This window comes from Podarcis filfolensis, assembly GCF_964270895.1.
Source record: "Podarcis filfolensis genome assembly, chromosome: 6".
Lineage (NCBI taxonomy): Eukaryota > Metazoa > Chordata > Lepidosauria > Squamata > Lacertidae > Podarcis > Podarcis filfolensis.
Genome location: NC_139609.1, coordinates 91,632,865 through 91,653,291, shown reverse-complemented (window position 1 = coordinate 91,653,291; position 20,427 = coordinate 91,632,865). Strand labels below are relative to the sequence as shown.

At 45.1% G+C, this 20,427-nt stretch overlaps 1 protein-coding gene across 2 annotated transcripts in view; it reads left to right on the top strand.

Moving 5' to 3' along the window:
* The window catches only part of CHRNA4 (cholinergic receptor nicotinic alpha 4 subunit), an 81,166-nt gene extending 69,858 nt beyond the window's left edge, over positions 1-11,308 (top strand). The window contains exon 6 of one of the 2 annotated variants that reach the window (XM_083618674.1): positions 8,927-11,308. In XM_083618674.1, coding sequence (XP_083474800.1) covers positions 8,927-9,052 — 126 coding nt within the window. In that variant the 3' untranslated portion in view covers positions 9,053-11,308. The remainder of the gene's footprint in view (positions 1-8,926) is intronic. The other variant, XM_083618673.1, reaches the window with a different exon arrangement.
* Positions 11,309-20,427: the final 9,119 nt, after the last annotated feature.

Sequence of the window (20,427 nt, the reverse complement as noted above, 5' to 3'; positions counted from 1 at the left end):
TTTCTCCATCCTAAAAAGTACTGGGGGGGGGTTTAATTGCCCCCCAGAGAACATGTCTAGTAGGCTTGATATTAATTTAATTTGACTCTTGGGGAAACATGCAGACATTGATGAAGTTAAATAAGCATGGATGTAAGAAGCTGAAACCAAATTCTGCCAAAATTTTAGTCAGGTCTCGTTAGAGTCATAGACATGCCAAGTCCACCACTTCAGTTTTATCAATCGATGACCCACAGCGATATCTTCCTGATGTTTATTCGGAATATCCTTTCTTGTAACTTGCAGCCATTGGTTTGAGTCCTACCCTCCAGAGCAGGAGAAAACAAGCTTGTTCCCTCTTCCATGTGACAGCCCTTGAGATATTTGAAGATGGGTATCATATCCTCATTGGCTTGATCCAACAGGCTCTTCTTATGTTCTGACCTTGAAGTGGACTTTGAAACAAACTAGGACCCACTGAAGATCTCTTACTATTAGTGATGGTGATGGAGCCTTTGAATGGAATGGCTTATATGGTCTTACTGAAATTCATTGTTTTGAACTAGGGTGGCCCTTTGTCCTGCTTTATAGATGGCAGTCCTTTATCAGAAGGGCTATCCAGCTCAAGTAGAGAGGGTTGGAAGAGCTGTGAAGTTGCCCATCCATAGTTAGAACCTGGGCAGGAGACGCACAAATCTCACCTGCTCACAGTCTTCCTCACTTATGGTGAGAGCTGTTGTGTTTCACTTGAATTATACACTTCTAAACTTGCGTACAGTGGTACCTTGGTTCTCAAATGCCTTGGTACTCAAAACAACTTGGAACCCAAACACAGCAAACCTGGAAGTAAGTGTTCCGGTTTGCAAACTTTTTTCAGAAGCCGAACGTCCTCCATTTTGAGTGTTATGCTTCCGATTTGAGTTCCATACTTCCATTTTTAGTGTTACACTGAGGTCTGTCTGTTTTCGCTATTTTGTGTGTGTTGGTTTTGTGGCTTTCTTTGTTTTGTTTTTGTGACTGTGTGGAACCCAGTTCAGCTACTGATTGATTGATTGTGTACATTGTTTATTGCTTTCAGTTTATGGATTGATGGTCTCGTTAGATAGTAAAATTTATGTTAAATTGCTGTTTTAGGGGTTGTTTTTGAAAGTCTAGAATGGATTAATCCATTTTGCATTACTTTCTATGGGAAAGCACATCTTGGTTTTGGAACCTGGAAGGGATTTTGAGAACCAAGGTACCGCTGTTTTGGAAAATGGGGTTTATGCTCATCTGTGTCCTTTGTGGAAGGGGCAGTTCTTAAGCTGCTGCCCTATTTTTGCACTTGTAACTTGACAGCCTATAATAAGAAACCAGACCACGTTTTTTTGGTAACGATTTGCAAGCAGAGCAAAGAGGGGAATTTGCCAGATAACTTAAGCGCCATAAATAATTCCAAGAGCTGATAGCAGAATCACAACATGCTTCACTCAGATGTTAGCACCATCTTGATGTGACATGATTTTTCCTGGCATTTTGAGATTTGAAGAAACAGCAACACTGTGGCATGGTAATAATTAATGTAGGAAGTGAGGGTGACGGATGATTTTACACAGCCGCTTTTGTGGTAGCTGTCAAGCTGGACAGAATGACAGATCAGAAGACTGGTTATGTGGATAGCAGGGGCTAATGCTTGGGATGGGGCTTCTTAAAGGGTGAGAGCAGGACAAATAGCTTATGTCTCTTCCCAGGATGACGTAGTAGTTTAATTCAGGTAGCTGTTTCAAGAAATTTTGAACCCTCTTTCCAGTTTAGAATTTGGGCATCCTTTACTGTCTCGCGGGTGGCACTGTGGGTTAAACCACAGAGCCTAGGGCTTGCCGATCAGAAGGTCAGTGGTTCGAATCCACGTGATGGGGTGAGCTCCCGTTGATCGATCCCTGCTCCTGTTAACCTAGCAGTTCAAAAGCATGTCAAGTGCAAGTAGATAAATAGGTACTACTCCGGCAGGAAGGTAAATGGCGTTTCCGTGCGCTGCTCTGGTTCACCAGAAGCAGCTTAGTCATGCTGGCCACATGACCCGGAAGCTGTACGCCATCTCCCTCGGCCAATAAAGCGAGATGAGCGCTGCAACCCCAGAGTCAGCCACGACTGGACCTAATGGTCAGGGGTCCCTTTACCTTTCCATTTACTGTCTCACTTGGGAACATAGGAAACTGCCTTATCCCAAGCTTGGCTGGTTCATCAAGCTCTGGCTGGCAGTGGCTCTCCAGGGATTCAGACTTGGGTCTCTCTCAGCCTTACCTGAAGATGCAAGGGATTAAAGCTAGGACATTATGCATGCCAAGCAGATGTTCTACCGCTGAGTTGTAGCCCTTCTGGGTTTCAAAGACATACTCTAGAGAGGTGAAGAAAATACAATTCAACCATAATGCTTCTAAACTTTAAAAATAAACTAAGAAGACTGATATAAAGAGAGTCCTGACCAATCAAACCAGTGATCTATTTAGTCCAATGTCCCGTTCCCTACAGTGGCCAGCAGATACTCAATTTGACGGGCCCACAATCAGGTCATGAAGTTAATAACCCTCTCTCAGTTATTCTTCAGCAGCTGCTTTGTTGTTGTTTAGTCGTTTAGTCGTGTCCGACTCTTTGTAACCCCATGCGTAAGCACGCCAGGCACTCACTCCTGTCTTCCACTGCCTCCCGCAGTTTGGTCAGAATCATGCTGGTAGCTTCGAGAACACTGTCCAACCATCTCGTCCTCTGTCATCCCCTTCTCCTTGTGCCCTCAATCTTTCCCAACACCAGGGTCTTTTCCAGGGAGTCTTCTGTTATCATGAGGTGGCCAAAATATTGGAGCCTCAGCTTCAGGATCTGTCCTTCCAGTGAGCACTCAGGGCTGATTTCTTTCAGAATGGAGAGGTTTGATCTTCTTGCAGTCCATGGGACTCTCAAGAGTCTCCTCCAGCACAATAATTCAAAAGCATCAATTCTTCGGCCATCAGCCTTCTTTATGGTCCAGCTCTCACTTCCATACATCACTTCTGGGAAAACCATAGCTTTTACTATATGGACCTTTGTTGGCAAGGTGATGTCTCTACTTTTTAAGATGCAGCAGCTGCTAGTCAGTATTATACTGCCCCTGAATCTGGAGGTTGCATATAGCTATCATCAATTGTAGCCATGGATGCCCTTACTTTCCTTGGATAGGCAATTGACAGCATCGACTGGTTATCAAAGTTTTGAAAAGAAGCATCAGAAAACTGTAGTTAAAATGTGGCACCCTCAAAGGCATGCTAAAAAAAATAGGTTTTAATTGCTCACTGGAAAAAGGAGCTGAGATGAAGCCAGGTGGACGGCCCTTGGGACAGCATTTTATCACATTGAAGCTGCCACAGAGAAGGCCCTGTCCTTTGTGTCCTTCTGATAGTACAGAGAACCAGAGCAGTTGACCTCAACCCTCATCCAAGTTCATATGATGGCTCCATCCCATGAGCCTAGCCAGAACTCCACAAAGCCTGGAGCAATTACAGGTTTGTCCATTCCAAGTTTTGTTCTGTACCAACAGGACAGATGTCACAGTCAAAGGCCAAAGGCAATTTATCAATAGATATATTGATTGGTTTTATTTGTAGAGTTGGAAGGAACCACTAGGATCATCTAGCTCAAACCACTGCAATGCAGGAATCTTTTGCCCAATTTACGACCCTGAAATTAAGAGTCTCATGCTCTACCAACTGTGCTATCCCAGGTGATGTGTATGTGTATCACTATTCACAAAAATTACCAGAGCCATTTACAACTATTTCACATATAATCATACCATAAAAACCACATAAAATGTTAAAATCTGCAGAGAGTTTCCTCAAAGCCCGCGATACATTAGCTGGAAAGAAAATCTCTGTTGATAGTATCATAGTTCAGTGACATTATAGGGAATGTATGGGAATATTCCCAGTATTTGTTGTTAATGTTAAAAGGCAATGAGTGCTTCCCCCCCGCCCTTGCATGTGGTAGGAGTCCATTATTGGAGCAATGTTGTTACCGCAGTTGAGAACATTGTCGGATATAAGATCCCATTAAGCCCCACGCTTCTTCTGCTTGGTGTGCCTAAAAATAAAACACAGGCATTTCAGCCAGCAACTTGCTGATCTCTCCCCAAATTTCATTAGAAAGATTTAGGAAACAAAGGCAGCTCCCAATATTGAACGATGATAGGCAGAATCTGTGGCTTACTGTGCTAATAGCAACCATCTGCTTTCTTTTGAATCACCAAAGAGAAATGGTCATTAAAAAGTACTGGCCATAGTTTCACATTACTTCAGGCACAACCTAAACTGTACGCTTTTTATTTTAATCTTTTTTAAAAAAAAAAATGCAATAAGTAAACAATATTTTTAAATATAATGATGATGATGAACTGAGGTTCCTCCTTGGGCCAAAGATCTGAGCAATTTTGAGTAAGGAAGGCTTGGAAGAAGTGGCAGTTCTCCAGGGGATGCCAAACATCTTCAGTCTACGCACCAAATGCTAGATGGGAAGAGACTTTTGGTCAATAGAACTGAATGATTGACAGCGATGTAGCAAACTTTTTGCATTTCCTTAAGTGTATAGAAGGACAGCTGGGAAATATGTAACTGACAGGATGTCCCTAGGTAGAACTATTCTTTCTTTTCAAAAAATGCTTTGACTTTTTCATGGCTGGAATATCTCTATATCTATCTATCATCTATCTATCATCTATCTATCATCTATCTATATCTATCTATCTATCTATCATCTATCTATCATCTATCTATCTATCTATCTATCTATCTATCTATCTATCATCTATCTATCTCTATATCTCTATCTCTAGCTATCTCTAGCTAGCTATCATCTATCATCTATCTATCTATCATCTATCTATCTATCATCTCAGTCAGTAGAGCTTGAGACAGGGTTGTGGGTTCAAGACTCCTGCATTGCAGATGGTTGGACTAGATGATCCTCATGGTTCTTTCCAAGTCTATAATCCTATGATTCAGTTATATATTACATATGTTCTATACCAGCTCGACTTTTTCCACTGTGACAGAAGGTTCACCAATGTGGGTGACTGGCATGTCAATGTTTGCGAATAACCTTTGAGGTATCTCAGGAGCAGAGCGCCTGCTTGGAATGCAGAAGGTCCCGGGTTCTACCTAGCATCTCTAGGTAGGCCTGGGAAAGACTCTTTGAAGGCCTGGGGATGAGTGCAGAGACCAGCATTGTTACGGTCTGGTCTATGGGCAGTTGAAGTCCCGGCTGAGGACGTCGGGACCGGGGGCAAGATGGCAGGGTGGGAGCAGAAAGTAGAGTCCAGAAGCCAGGGGTCTGAGAGTCAGGGAGCAGGGAGTCACAAAGTCAAGGGTCCAAGGGGCAAGGAGTCAAGGAGCTGAGGTCCGAGGATCAGGAAGCAAGGAGCCAAATGCAGCAAGGCAGAAAACGTGTTCCTGTGGCAAAGAGCCAAAGGGAAATGCTGACCTTATATCCCTTCCCGGCTCTTGCCACCAGGTGCAGTGAGTTACCAAGTGGCCTCACCTGTGCGGCTGCGCCTTGCCTCTCCAGAACAAACTTAGGGAGGCCCCAGTCCTGCGAAGCCCTACTGGTCACAGGGCCTGGCTCCTGCACGCACACCTGACATGAATTTTCCCAAGTTGTGGGTGATGATCCACCAGTGGCTCACAAAGCCCTGTGCCAGGTGGGTTGCCGGCCTTATAAGTAAGCTCCAAATAAATATTGCTTTTAATCCTTAAGCGGTATGAGGAATACCTCTTACCTCATTGTTTTGTTAGCGTATTATAATGCTGCGGTGATACTTGCAACCAATCTCAAAAAGGCTCGAGTCTTATAATTCAAAACTTGGGAGCTGCTGTTTGCTAGTTGGCAGCAGATCCAGCAATCATTAAACAAAAGGTTCTCATACAGGGAGTTGTTTTGAGTGACTCTTATGGCTTGTCTCTGATTCATAGGAGACAAGATGTCATAGTCACCCAGAACAACTCCCTGTGGTGAACCATCATCAGATCTACCATTAGGGTTATAATTAGGTTCTTCAGCAACATCTGCTATGAAGACGAAATACGGAAGCAGGTTAAGTATCAGTAATGATCTGGGATGATGTCTGACAACTTTCATTTTTTTTTAAATAAATGTTTATTAAAATTTTCCATCTTAGTAAAAAAATAAAAAAAAATAAAAAAATAAAAAACACATAAAGTTTACAATCCGTATTTTCAATGACATATTTCCCTGACTTCCCCACACCTCCCCTTCTTATATTCCAATTCAAATTGTTAGTTCAACAAGTTCTTATCCCCAATTTTTAACCTTTTTATATTTAGTTCATTTTAAAGAAAAAACCAATTTTAACTTATAAACATCCATATTTATACATCAGTACTCATTCTTAAAACCTTTTTCTAAAGTCGGCCCAAATTCCCTTCCACGAATTCCCCAATTTTCTTACTAATAACAAAACAAAATAAAAAAAACAGATTATAATTATACACCCTTTGGATTCCCAAACCCCACCACCCCCTTTCCCGGTTTCGATCCCCAACAGATGTCCATCAGTCTTAATCTACTATCAGCCTGGAGACCTCACATCCGAGGCTCTTAATTCTCTCTCAATTCCTCTCTGCTGGTTTTTTTGATAGTCTTTAGTATTAAACACCAGATCTCGGAGAAGCTCTGTCCCCATAAGGTCCATGTTTCTTCTAGCCAGACCTCCATACTTAAAAGTGGAGCCCGAATCTTGTTTCTTACTCCTTTTAAGTCCAATTGTCCCGAAAGCTCCAACTTCCACCTTGATCAAATTTGTAATCCATAGGTCTTCAGATCTCCACATAAGGAGATCTCTCCATTCTTCAATCTCCAATTCAAACCAGATTTTCATCATCCAGTACTTATTTTCCTTTGTAACCATCATGTCAGGCCTCTGGCTCTCCTTTGTCATCTGCAAAATTACAGCTCCTCCTTCCTTTTCTTCAGAAACAACATATGTCTCCTTCTCCACACTCTCAAAACTCTCAAGTTTCTCTTTTTGTCCAGCTGCATGGGCTTCCTGAGTCAAATCCTTATCAAATTCAATGATATTATTTACTGTTAAGTTCAGAGTTGCAACATTTGTAGCCAAAACATCCATTTGGCCTTGTAACTTTCCCAAGAGAACAAAAGCTCTGTCCAACCCAGCTTGAATTTTCCCTCCTCCAGCCATTCTTGTAATGTCCCAAATCCCCCTCTAGAGGGATTTTGGCAACTTAGTATTCTTTCCAGTTCAAATCCAAAAGTCAAGTTAGTTTGTATCAGTTCTTCCTTGTTTTCAACAAAATATAACCAAATTGCAACAAATATTTCCAGCAGAGACAGCAGAAACAAAGTTCTCTTTTTCCTTCTTGACAGCTAATTTTGACAGCTGTCAAACTCTTCTATATCTCCTCAACAGGCTCTCTCACGGATCACTCCCGGGTCCGGGGGGGAGTGGCACTTCAGCTCTCAAAATTAGCTCTTATCCTCCGATAAAGTTATTTATGCTTATACTGCCAAATCGTGAAATTAATATCTTTTACCCAATGAAGAAAAAGAAATTCTCTCGACCTTAGTTAACTAGTCCTTGCTTTAAATTATTTACAAGACGGGGAGGCAGACTTCCTGTTTGCACCTTCCCCGATCGTGCCAAATTCAACAAAAAAATTTCCTTTACAAGTCCAATTTCCGTACTACTCACGGGTTGTTACTTTTAGAATCCAATTGTTCACAAGAAGAAGTCAGCGCTCTCCGACCATGGCATGCGGCTTCACTCCGCAGGAGGAGCAGTCGACTCTCAGCACCGCGCCGCTCACCCCGTCCCCCGTTCCGAAGCCTTTAAAAAGGCTCCTTCGCAGGTCGGGGGGCGCAAATGGTGCCCGCCGAGTCACCAGGTTCACAGGCTTCAGCGCCTGTGATTTCTGAGGGTCCCCGCGTCGCCGCAGCGGCCAGACCCAGCTCCTGCGCAGCCGATTCCCTCCGGAGCTCGGAGGGAATCCGCCATTAGCCGATCGCGCTAACCCGGAAGTGATGTCTGACAACTTTCAAACCCTGCATTGCCATTCCAATTGATACTATTATTATTATTATTATTATTATTATTATTATTATTATTATTATATTTTATATATACCCTGCCCATCTGGTTGGGTTTCCCCAGCCACTCTGGGCAACATACAGACAAAAGGCAAGCTCACACATCCCACTCTTACTTGCAGTAATGGACTGTATTTGATACTTTTTTTGTCCGAAGGTTTTCAATGGGTTGGTTTTTTTTATTATTGATAACCATCCCTGGATTCTTTTGAATGAACTGTGGTTTTGAAACACAATCAATCAATCAATCAATAGGATGTCATATAAGGCAAGGCTCCCCATGACCAAAACCAACCAACCTTGGGTTTGCCTACCCACATTGCCAACTCTGGTGGCAGCTCTGCCTTAGATGATGAAATATACTCAGAGTCGCAAAGTGATTTCATGCTCTTTATTCAGCTCATAGTGGTGAGGAGGAATGAATGAAAGTCCCCTCAAAGTATCTGCTTTATATACATTATTTACACAATGGGCTGCACATGATTGGCTAATTCCGGAATTCTACTGTAAGCCAATCAGGTTGTGGATTCACTTCTATCTGGAGCATGATTGGGTGGTTCCTGCCAACCAATCATACTGCTGCATTGTTCTAGGACCAATCAGACTGCTGCATTCTGAATCCTATTGTTCTAGGACCAATCAGACTGCTGCAGTTTGGATCCTATTCAACTCAGTACATAACAGATGACCTCACCATCACAGACACAGAAAAGTCTATGTGCCTCTTGGCCAACCAGTAATTGGCAAACACCTACAGCCTTTCTTCCTGCTTTCTGAATGTACAGTAAGTGTCCTTCCTTCTCCCCCTCTCTCATTCCAGGTGAAGGAGGACTGGAAGTACGTGGCAATGGTCATTGACAGAATTTTCCTCTGGATGTTCATCATTGTTTGCTTGCTGGGGACTGTGGGCCTTTTCCTACCTCCTTGGCTGGCAGGAATGATCTAGGATCCAAACAACACTGGAAAGGAATCCGTCGCATCCCATTCAACCTATTCCAATCCACCTGGAAGGGGCAAAGCTGAACGCTGGAGAAGGCTGCTACGAACGATTTGCTGTAATGTCTGCGCATGAACCATTCCTGGGGAGCTCCAAGGATGCCTTCCAAGGTTGCATCACTTGCCTAAGCCATCTTCATCTTCTATATCTCTTTGGGGGCGGGTGGGAGGGGTGGGGCTGGTCAATTAAAGTTTATCCATAGCATGACGGCATCTGTTGTCATATATATTCCTGAGAACACAGCTGTGTTCCTTTAAAGCAAGTGCAAATAGAGTGCACTTAACATAACGGACTCAGTCCCTCCTGGCAAGTCAATGGAGAAGTTTAGCACTGGCTGGGTATTGAGCTGAAGCTCTTCAGAACCAAACAAGGTCGAGTGAAAGGTCTTGTTGAGGTGTGTTTGAATAACCGGCAAGGAGCGGTGGAGGTGAAGAGGATAGATTTTTGTCAGAGGCACGCCTTGGTGGAAATGAAAAATATGAATTCAAGTTCTCCTGATCTTCAGAGTTCAGTTTCGTAATGAAACTGAGCAAACTGGAGGAAAGACATACCACATCTGGCCACCACTGGACTGTACATCTTGGCTGGTCCATATGATCAGAAGAGACACCTGGTACAGCTTTTGCTGTACCACATTAGGCTGCAGGTGGGGGAATCCCATCTTTGCACACTTATTAAACTACCATGCCTGGAAGAAGGGTTGGCTCGAACTCTTCTTCCTGCCTTTTTAGTTTTTGTATTTGCAGGGAGCTTTGTTTGCACTGCAGGAATGTTCGGATCCTCCGCTGGCAATGTGAAAAGGAATAGACAAGCAAAAGCTTCAGTGTGCCGCTCTTGAGATCGGAAGCATCAGCTTTGCGGCTCTGAAGCAAAGGAAAGATAAAGTCAATGGGAGAGGAAGCTGAAGCTCAGAGGCCCACAAAGCTGCAGGGTCCCCGTTTCTGGCAGTGTCAGCTGGAGTTATACAAGTTCACAGAGCGCTTTCCTCTGTCTTGCCAAGAATGGGGACACCCCTTCTTCCTTACACAGCATGGGCTGCTCTGTGGGAGAGCAGCTAAAGTAGTTAGAAGCAGCATCCCATAACTTTGCTTGTAAAAGCATTTGCTGTGTTGCTTCCATAGAAAGACTTGGGGGATCCAAAATGGTACTGACAATACCTTTGAGCAGGAGCAGGCACTGGAATTGCTAAGATCCCCTCTTCGTAGCCAGCAAGGAATCCTGTTTGACAAGAAACCATTGTACTCTGCCAACATAGCGGAGCAAAGGCACCAGGTGCCACAGATTGCATCTAATCTGTTCCTCCCCGTTCCTTCCATTTGTTTCCAAAGTGTCAGGTGTAATTTGCATAATACATTTCACCAGTACAAATCACATTTCCTAGGTGCACAATGTGGATTTCCACCCTCCGCCCCCAGTGCAGAATAAATGCAATCAGGAATTGAAATGGAAACCTATCTATTAAGAGTCCTTCGCTATGAAGATTAGGGCTGGGTTTCAAAATCACGATATATCACCAGACAAACATTGTGATAGAATGATACACATTATCACAATATCTGAAATAAGGATGGAGCTATGCAGAGGCATTGGCTGGCTTCACAATTTTACCCACATTGTGATTTTGCATAACACACATCCCATGATTTGTGATATATTGCCGGGTCAAAAACTATGGAACCAATATCGCGACATGCTCTTCAAACCAGTTTTGGGTGATAGATTGATATATCACCCAGCCCTAAAGAAGTTGCAGCTTAAACTCTTGGATCCAGCCATATTTGATGGGTGGGTCTGGTGGATCTGGTGGAAGGGGCATATGCATCCATATAATCCATTGTTCACCACTGTTGGCACATGAGTAGGGTAATAGTGATGGAAAAGGGGGGTGGATTTCCACTGCTAACATGTGTGGCTTGATCTTCTGTGACGGAGCATCATGTGGGTCCTGCACTTCCTGCCCAAACAAAGCTCAGTCCATGCCTGCTTGGTCTTTATCTGGTGGTGTGAACTCAGGTTAACACTTAAAACTTTTCAGATGACAAAAGCAAAGACGGAGAAGAGAATCCTCGAAAGGGAGATAAGAATGCGAGGATGACTCCTCCAGACTTTTCCCTGTGATTCTGGGCCAAATCTTTCTCGATTAAGAGAAGCAATTGTTGAAGCTTCATGAACAGACTTGAAATAAAGGATTTCTGAGTAACTGTAGCCTTGCGTCATTCTTAGAGTCGTCTTACTTGAATTGGGAGCCCCAACAAGGCTTCTATCAAAGCACTGGACTTTCAGGAACTGGTGGGGAGAGCATAGCTCAGAAGCAGAGCTTTGATCGCAGAAGGTACTGAGCATCTCTAGAGAGGGCTGTGAAGACCTTCTGCCTGAAATCTTGGAAAGCCACTGCCAGTCAGTGTCAACAATATTTAGTTAGGTAGACCAATGTCCTGCCTCAGTATAAGGAATCAGAATCATATAATTGTAGAGTTGGAAGGGCCATCTAGTCCAACTCCTTGCACTGCAGGAATCTCAGCTAAAGCATCCATGGCAGATGGGCATCCAACCTCTGCTCCTGCTCTTCCCAAAAATTGGGAGATTTGGAGGAAAAGAAGGTGACAGAAGGTAGATTTTGAGAAGGGGTGTTTGACATAGATGGGATAAGAGGAAATGATAAATTACATACAATATACTTCTCCCTCACACCTTAGGAAGAAATCACCTGCCTTGTAAAGCTCTTTTTTAGAATTGCTTTAGGAGAAATTACTTGTAAACCTGATCATCACCATTTGCCCTTTAAATTTACTACTTAAAAAAGGAGCATTTCAATATATCAGTTTTCAGAAGAGGCCTTAGTTTTCAGCTTGGGAAATGGCTCATTCTTTCTGTTCCCTTCCACAATTCCATATTATGTTGCCTTCTGACTGACAGAGAGAACGATCAAAACATTTTCCGGGCTGAAACAAATGGAAATTGCATCTTGGACACAGAAGTTCTTCTGCCATTTGGATCTCATGATGTTCAGCTCCATGTGCTCACCTTGATTACCCAGGACAAACTGGTCCTAGCCTGAGGGTTGTCAGGCACAGGAATGGGGCCCCAGATGGAGACTTCATCCAGGGGCTAGGCCAGGCCAGGCCAGGCCTGATGGAAGGTACACAGCAGACCATGTCTCTAAACCAGGACTTCCAGTTCTCAGTGCCAAGACTCTGCTGCCTCATCAAATCTGGTGGGTGAGTTGATACAGATCAGGAGACCCTCTAGGTTGCAGTTTTAGCCAAAATACCATCAACTGCCCCAACAGTTTGAGCTTATGTCAGCCGAGATACGCCAGGCCACATAAAACCCTCACATCCACATCAGCTATTCATTCTGGGTAACAGAAATCAACCAGCACATTTCTCCTAACACGTTTGTATGCAGTTTTGCCCGGTACACATATCTTTGCAAGTAAATAAATGCACAGGGGTTTGCAATGTAATGTCCCAGCCAAGTCAAGCAGTTGGGACATTGTGCACCAGCCCTTATCTGATAAAATGGTAATAGTACAGACCAGCTAATCGGCTTAGGGTACATGGATTTAGTCCTGTGCTCCTGTTCCCTAGTGCACATCCAGTTGGTGCAACCAACAGCTGGGGGCCCAGGTGCCATGAACGGTTGCTTCCCCTGCCCCACCATAACCCAAGATGAAATGACCACACTTAACAGTATTCTTTGGTTCAAGCTAGACCACAACTTTATTGATTACAGATTACAGGCTTAGGCTTAGGCATTGGGCATAACTGGTATTGACCAGCCAATTTGTGGTCCAATTCTCCAAGGGTTCGAACCCATGTTAAGATTGTCCTTTGACATACATTAAATAGGAACGACCCCACACAGATCACCTTGAGGGTGTCGGAATCAAGCCTTAGTCAGAGGAATTGGCCACTCTCCAGGTGCCCGGCTTGGATTCCTTGTTGATCTCCCCCGTCTCGGCTCCCGGCAAGACAAGGCCAGATCTCTATCGGCCGATCCTTCTCAAACGTGAGAAGAACACAACCACTCCTCCCCCCCCTTTCCCCAGGGAGGGGAGAGAGACAGACAGAAATATATTTACATGCCTTTATTTCTGTCTTTCCAGCAGTACAGAGAAAACGTGTCTGCACTCTCTTTACATCAACAGCAGAGAGAGAATAAGTCCTCCCATGTACTTCCAGTACAGGGTCATGTGACACTCTGAGCTAACATCCGGTGCTCAGTGCACAGAATAGACTGTCCCTTGTTCCCACGGTACAGTCCCAAAACATCAACATCCTGTTTGGCTTTCCAGCCATCTGGAGCACTCAGCCAGCATTGCTCCTTTTCATAACAGAGGGGTGCTATGGCCCTAACCCCTGCAGGATGCCTTTAACAGGATATCCAAACCTCCCCTCCAACCAAGACTAAGGCTTTTACCCAATGCCTTTTGTGCCAAAGTTGTGACGATTACTATGAGGTAGATGAAACCCCCAGGTTGGCCAATTGACCTGAAGGACAAATGCCTCCTCAGCCCCCCAAATGGTGGCTGATCGTAATCCATAGCAAGGCCAGATACACAACCTACCTCTGTGATGGGTAGGAGATAGCCCAAGAGGGTGGGAGACCCAGCAAAAACCTGAAGTGCACGGTAAGGGACTGAGCATGCCCACGCCTTGGGCCAGCTGTCACTAGCCAGTTTAGCAGCCAGACCAAATCCAAATGCTCCTCAGGTGGTGGGAGAGGCTGTTATATCTCCTGGCAGCTGAGGACCCAGTAGGGAGGCAGAAATTGTGGGAATGTTCAGGGAGGCAGGAGAGGATATATTGTTTAATAATATCCTTCCCAACTTGCGTTAGCAAGTTCTATAATTTAGCAGAGTAACATTCCCTTTTTAAACGGATAACTTGTTGCAAGGCTTGCTTTAGCCGCTAAAATAAGTTTCCTGGTAATTCCCCTTTATTCCCTCCTAAAAAAGAATAGACATGACAAAGTCTTGTATAAAAGGTATAAAATAGTTTACTCACACATTCTGTTCACAGATGGATCCCAGAAGGCAGACTTAAGTTACAAAATATATACACTTGGAATCTATCCCATAAGGGGATAGTTCCTTTGTCCTCTCTTGGCTGGAGGCCAAGTGAACATCTCAAGCTAAGCAGCTGATGCTTCTACGACGAAAGCAAGATGGAGGAGAGAGCGATGTGGTGGCCAGCCCTTTGCTTTTGTTACCTGCACAGGTAAGGTCATGCCCAACTCTGGTCACATGTAGAGGAAGTTTGTCCCAGCCCAGGAGGAAACAGGAAGTTCTGACTGGCTGGTCCAGACATCCCCTTTTTACGTCCCCTCTAGGAATGTTGTATTTGACTGCTCTGTGTTCCACATCCTACAGAAATGGCAACAGGGTCTCTCCATGCCTCAATGCTGCACTGCCAGTTAAATGGTAAGCGGACTTATTTGACAAGGTTCTGCATGTCCAGTTTTGGTTTGATGCCTTCGTGCAAAGGGAAAAATCTGAGTGGGTGAAAATATACGGTTGATGTGGTGCTTTATGGTTGACAGATGTGCTGTACAAATTTGCCCAAAAGTTTACTTCTGTGTCAAGAATTTGTTTTAGCCAAGATGACCAACTTTGCTTGGCACTCATTAATTTTATTCCTCCCTCCCCCGTGTAATCTTTTGCAACTTTTTTGTTTCAAGCTGCATCTGAAGGTTGGACAGACATCTATACATGGCTTCAAGTCTCGGACCTACACCCAATTGTTCTTCCATTAGATGATAAGATTGGAGTCATTAGCGACTAATTAAAACAGACCCTTTAACCTGGGTGTCTCTTTGGATGAAAAAAGATGCATTCTCTTGAAGCTGCTGCATTCATTTGAGGGAAGATAATGAAGCCCCAAATTTCACATCTACCAGGGGATGAGATGCTGTCACAAGCACATAATGGCAAGCTCCAAGTTTCAGAATAAAGCTTGCGGGTCAAGAAACAGAGCATGAATAATCACAGCTGAAGAAAGACTGCACCAGTTTACACCAAAGAATGGCAAGCCTGAGAGCTGGGGAATGTGTTCTTGTTCCTAAATTAAAATGGGAAACACATGCAACTCTGGCCCCTGGAAAAAACAGAAAAACCCTGCTCACCTCAGAAGAGTCCACCCTCTGTGCTTCTGTGTGAGTTGCCGTTCTGGTGGGCGGAGCCAGAGGTAAAATAGGGCAGAGCATTAAATGCAAATGTTTACTTTTGTGCATTGGCCTAGGTAGACTCACCAACTCCTCTCTCTCTTTCATCTAGGTAACTAAGAAGCATTATTAGAGTGTACCCTTCAACTGTCCTGATTTAATTGGGATATGCCATTTTGAGGGGCCATGCTCTTGTGTGAGTCACCTGGCTCCCGTGAGATCACAGACTTAAAAGATGTATGTTTGTGGGGGGGTGTGCTATTGCGCAGGTCATGTGACTCGTGTAGGAGCAAGGCCCCGAAAGATGCACACCCCAGTTTTCCTCTGGGACATGTTGGAAAGTACATCAGAATTCAAGGGCAGCTTCCAGCCAGGCAAAAACAGTGGCAGAGCGTGCAAAGGTGTGACCTAGGAAAAGTCCCAAGGGCCAGATTAGAGAGACACGGAGGGCTGCATTTGCTCCCAAAACCCGAGGTTCCCCACACCTGCACAGCACTATATTATCTCTCCAGTTTAATTTGGCCCTTGCTCATTTTGAGTATATGGTGCTGGAGGAGACTCTTGAGAGTCCCATGGACTGCAAGAAGATCAAACCGATCAATTCTGAAGGAAATCAGCCCTGAGTGCTCACTGGAAGGACAGATCCTGAAGCTGAGGCTCCAATACTTTGGCCACCTCATGAGAAGAGAAGACTCCCTGGAAAAGACCCTGATGCTGGGAAAGATGGAGGGCACAAGGAGAAAGGGACCACAGAGGACGAGATGGTGGGACAGTGTTCTCAAAGCTACCAGCATGAGTTTGACCAAACTGTGGGAGGCAGTGGAAGACAGAAGTGCCTGGCGTGCTCTGGTCCATGGGATCACAAAGAGTCGGACACGACTAAACGACTAAACAACAACAACAACACATTTTGAGTAATTCCCACTCATGGCAGGAGTCTCAACCAGGGTGCTTGACTGGTGCAGCGATGGCATCAATCACAACCTGAGATCACAGCAGTTTGGAAGCAGAGAGGACAGAGATCTGCTAAACAGGGCTTGCAGGCTCCTTGTGTGGCAGGGCTTCCCTTGGGATCTACTGGGATTTTTAGAGCGCTTTCCTCCCCCCCCCCCCAGCCCTGTTTTTATGAGCTTGTTCAAAGTGGCCAGGGGAAATTGCAAATATTAGCTCAGTGTCACATAAGAGACAAACCCAGCAAAGTGTGCCGATGCTGAGCCAGCGGTTCCTGCCAGCAAAGGCAGTGGAAGAGAAGCAGCAGAAAGGAACCTGATGAATATGGATGAACTCGGCTCAGGAACTCAACCCGAAATGAAAACTGCAATCGGGAAGAAATGAATCCCTTCTTAGGTCCTCGCTAATGGAGCATTATGTTAGTTGTGGCTTCAAGTTCGCGCCGTTTGGAGACTAATTGCCGTGTGGGATGGAGACAATCTGGTCCTGATCTGGAGTCTGCATGCCCCCGGGGCAGGGAAAGCTCCCATCCAAGCAAGTGGGAATTTCTTCCTCCCAATAATAATAATAATAAATACATAAATAAATTTATTTATACCCCACCCTCCCCAGCCAAGACCAGGCTCAGGGCGGCTAACACCAGGTAAAACAATTGATTAAAATACAACTTAAAAACAAGATTAAATACAACATTAAAATGCAGCCTCATTTCAGTAGAAACTCAAATCAAAAACATTTTGGGGATGAAAACATCAAATCTTCACTAAGGCCAACTATCCAGACTGGTCTAATGTGGGTCAGAAAAAAGCCAGGGAAGTCCCCAAATAGGAGTTCCATCACAGGAGGAGAAAGGAAAGAGGGGGAGGGGATCAAGTTGATTCCAAGCCAAAGGCCAGGCAGAACAACTCTGTCTTACAGGCCCTGCGGAAAGAAAACAGATCCTGCAGGGCCCTGGTCTCATGAGCATTCCAACAGGCTGGAGCCAGTGCTGAAAGACCCTGCCTCTGGTTGAGGCTAATCTGATTTCCTTAGGGCCCGGGACCTCTAGGGTGTTGTTATTTATGGACCTTAAGGTCCTCCGTGGGGCATACCGGGAGAGGCGGTCCCATAAGTACAAGGGTCCTAGGCCGTGATGGTCATCTGGTTGGCCACCACGAGAGCAGGATGGACCATTGGCCTGATCCAGCAGCCTCTTCTTATGCGACCAGTGAGTATGTTGGAGGAGTAGGGGCAGAGCTCTCCATCCCTCCTCCACACCCAATGTAGAGAAACCCAGAAAAGCTACCTCCTTCGCACCCAGCTCAGAAGTGCCGTGGGCCTCTGCAAGAGGATGGAGGTCCCTGATGTGCCAGCTTCAAGCAAGCTGCGATATTATTGCAAGCCAATAACTTTCTGCGAACTAATTGACAAGACTGCCTTAAGCTTATTGCGTCCTGCCGTCTCCGATCGGAGGAGTGGAGAAAAAGAAAGACACAGGGAAACTGGGATTCTGTCTCTGTCTCCCCCAGATATTTCTGGCATCCGCCACTGAGTGTTGAGCTCTCCATTATCCAAAGAAATCTCCTAGATTCAGCGAGCATAAACAGCTGCTGTAGCGTGTGAGCAAAAAGAGGAAAATCTAAAAATACAGGCATCTCTGGGGGCTTGGAGAGACTACAGGAGTAAAATAGAAGGGCAGCAGCAGGAGAGCTTGATGTTATTCTGCAGCCAGTGCATTGCTCTGCTGAACACTCTCACACACCCCCATGCCAGCATCGCATTGCTGTGCGAACAGATGTAAGGCCTGCCAGTAAAAAGAGGTCACAGAGTTAAGCCAAGAGGACTCCGGCAAAACTCTTTATAGTTCCATCAGTGTGATGGGTTGGGAACAGCAGGACCTTCCCCTGCCCCACATGCTGCTCTGGAAATTGCTGACAATACCCAGCCCACCTAGAGACAATTGCTCTGTTCTGCTTTATCTGATCTGCCTCAACAGGAACCAAGTTTGTCAAATTCCTGGTGCTAGGAATTGCACTAGAAAGTGTAGTAGCTGTTAATAATAATAATAATAATAATAATAATAATAATAATAGTAATAATATTTATACCCCGCCCATCTGGCTGGGTTTCCCCAGCCACTCTGGGCGGCTTCCAACAGAACGCTAAAATACAATAACCTATTAAACATTAAAAGCTTCCCTAAATAGGGCTGCCTTCAGATGCCTTCTAAAAGTTTGGTAGTTATTTTTCTCTTTGACATCTGGTGGGAGGGCGTTCCACTGGGCGGGCGCCACTACTGAGAATGCCCTCTGCCTGGTTCCCTGTAACTTGGCTTTTTGCAGCGAGGGAATCGCCAGAAGGCCCTCGGCGCTGGACCTCAGTGTCCGGGCAGAACGTTGGGGGTGGAGATGCTCCTTCAGGTATCCTGGGCCGAGGCCGTTTAGGGCTTTAAAGGTCAGCACCAACACTTTGAATTGTGCTCGGAAATGTACTGGGAGCCAGTGTAGGTCTTTCAAGACCGGTGTTATATGGTCTCGGCGGCCGCTCCCAGTCACCAGCCTAGTTGCCGCATTCTGGATTAGTTGTAGTTTCCGAGTCACCTTCAAAGGTAGCCCCTTTGTTGTTGAGTCACACATGCATTCCTTGCCTCCCCCTTCCTCTCTCTTTTAACATTCACAATAGTCCTGTAAAGTGGGTCTGGATGGATACTGGCTGGCTCAGCCATATATGACAACGAAGCAGACTTTTGCTAACAGGAGCCAGAGTCTGCTCATGTTCTGTGACTGTTGCAATAGTTGCATAATGCCTGCACAGCTGTATGAATATATTTATGTGGAGAGCTGTGTTTTGTGTGTGCTTAACGCTTGCTTGGGCACGCTGCTGAACTCCACAAGAAAGCCCAACACGGCTGGATCAGAGGTTGCTCGTTTGCATTCCCACCAGGGGAAGCCGACATCAAAAGCAAACAGCGACTCCCCTCCGCCACACTTGCCCCTCCTGTGGCTTCAAACCTCTTGAGCTCCCGGATAAAATATGCATGAAAGAGGAGAGGGAACTCCACCTTATGGTGCAGAGGACTCATTCAAATGGGGTCAGGGACACCAGTTCCTCATAAGAGGGAAGATGGCTCATGTGCCTTCAAATGTAAATAAATGTGTCGTTTGAGCAGTAAAGTCCTTAGGGGTCCCCCTCTCTCCCTTCCTCCAGAACACATGGAGGGGGTGGCAATAGCAAAGGCTGAGTGTCACCACTTGGGATTCTGGATAAAACGGGCACCAGCACCTAACAGTTCAACTGAGCTTGTTGCAGATCTACCACATGCCTATAACACACACAGAATGCACATTTGAAGCACATGACTCCCTCCAAAGAATCCTGGATACTATAGTTTGTTTGGGGTGGGTGGGAACTGTAGCTCTGTGAAAGGGTATCTCCACCCCCATTGTTCAGTCCGGACGCTGAGGTCCACTTCTGAGGGTCTTCTGCTGGTTCCCTCACTGCGAGAAGCAAAGTTGCAGGGAACCAGGCAGAAGGCCTTCTCGGTAGTGGCACCCTCCCTCGGTAGTCAAGGAGATAAAGAACTTTTAGATACGTAACTTTTAGAAGACATCTGAAGGCAGCCCTGCATCGGGAAGTTTTTAATGTTTGATGTTTTACGTCGTTTTATATATGCTGAAAGCTGCCCAGAGTGGTTGGGGAAATCCAGCCAGATGGGCAGGGTATAAATAATAAAATTATTATTATTAACTACAATTCTCAGGGTTCTTCGGGGGAAAGCATGCACTTTAAAAGGTGTATGGGATGTGCATTTAAATGTATGGTGTGAATCTGCCCACAGTTTAGAGGAGTAGGTTTTAGATTAACAATCAGCTCTAAAATAATTCCAGGATGAATGATGATGGGGCAGGAGAGGACATTACAGTAGAGGCTAAGACCGAGAATTGGGAAGGCCGTTGGCTAAAAACCTCAGTCACAGTCTCACTCAGCAGTCTTAGGAATGCTACTATGTCCCCATCCTCAGCTTTCCACCTGAAATTGGGAAGAACAATCCTCATGTCGTTCACGGTATTGCTGTAAGGCAACTCTGTACAACTCACCATCCCACCAACAATAATAATAATAATAATTTATTATCTATACCCCGCCCATCTGGCTGGGTTTCCCCAGCCACTCTCGGTGTCTCCAACAGAACACCAAAATACAATAACCTATTAAACATTAAAAGCTTC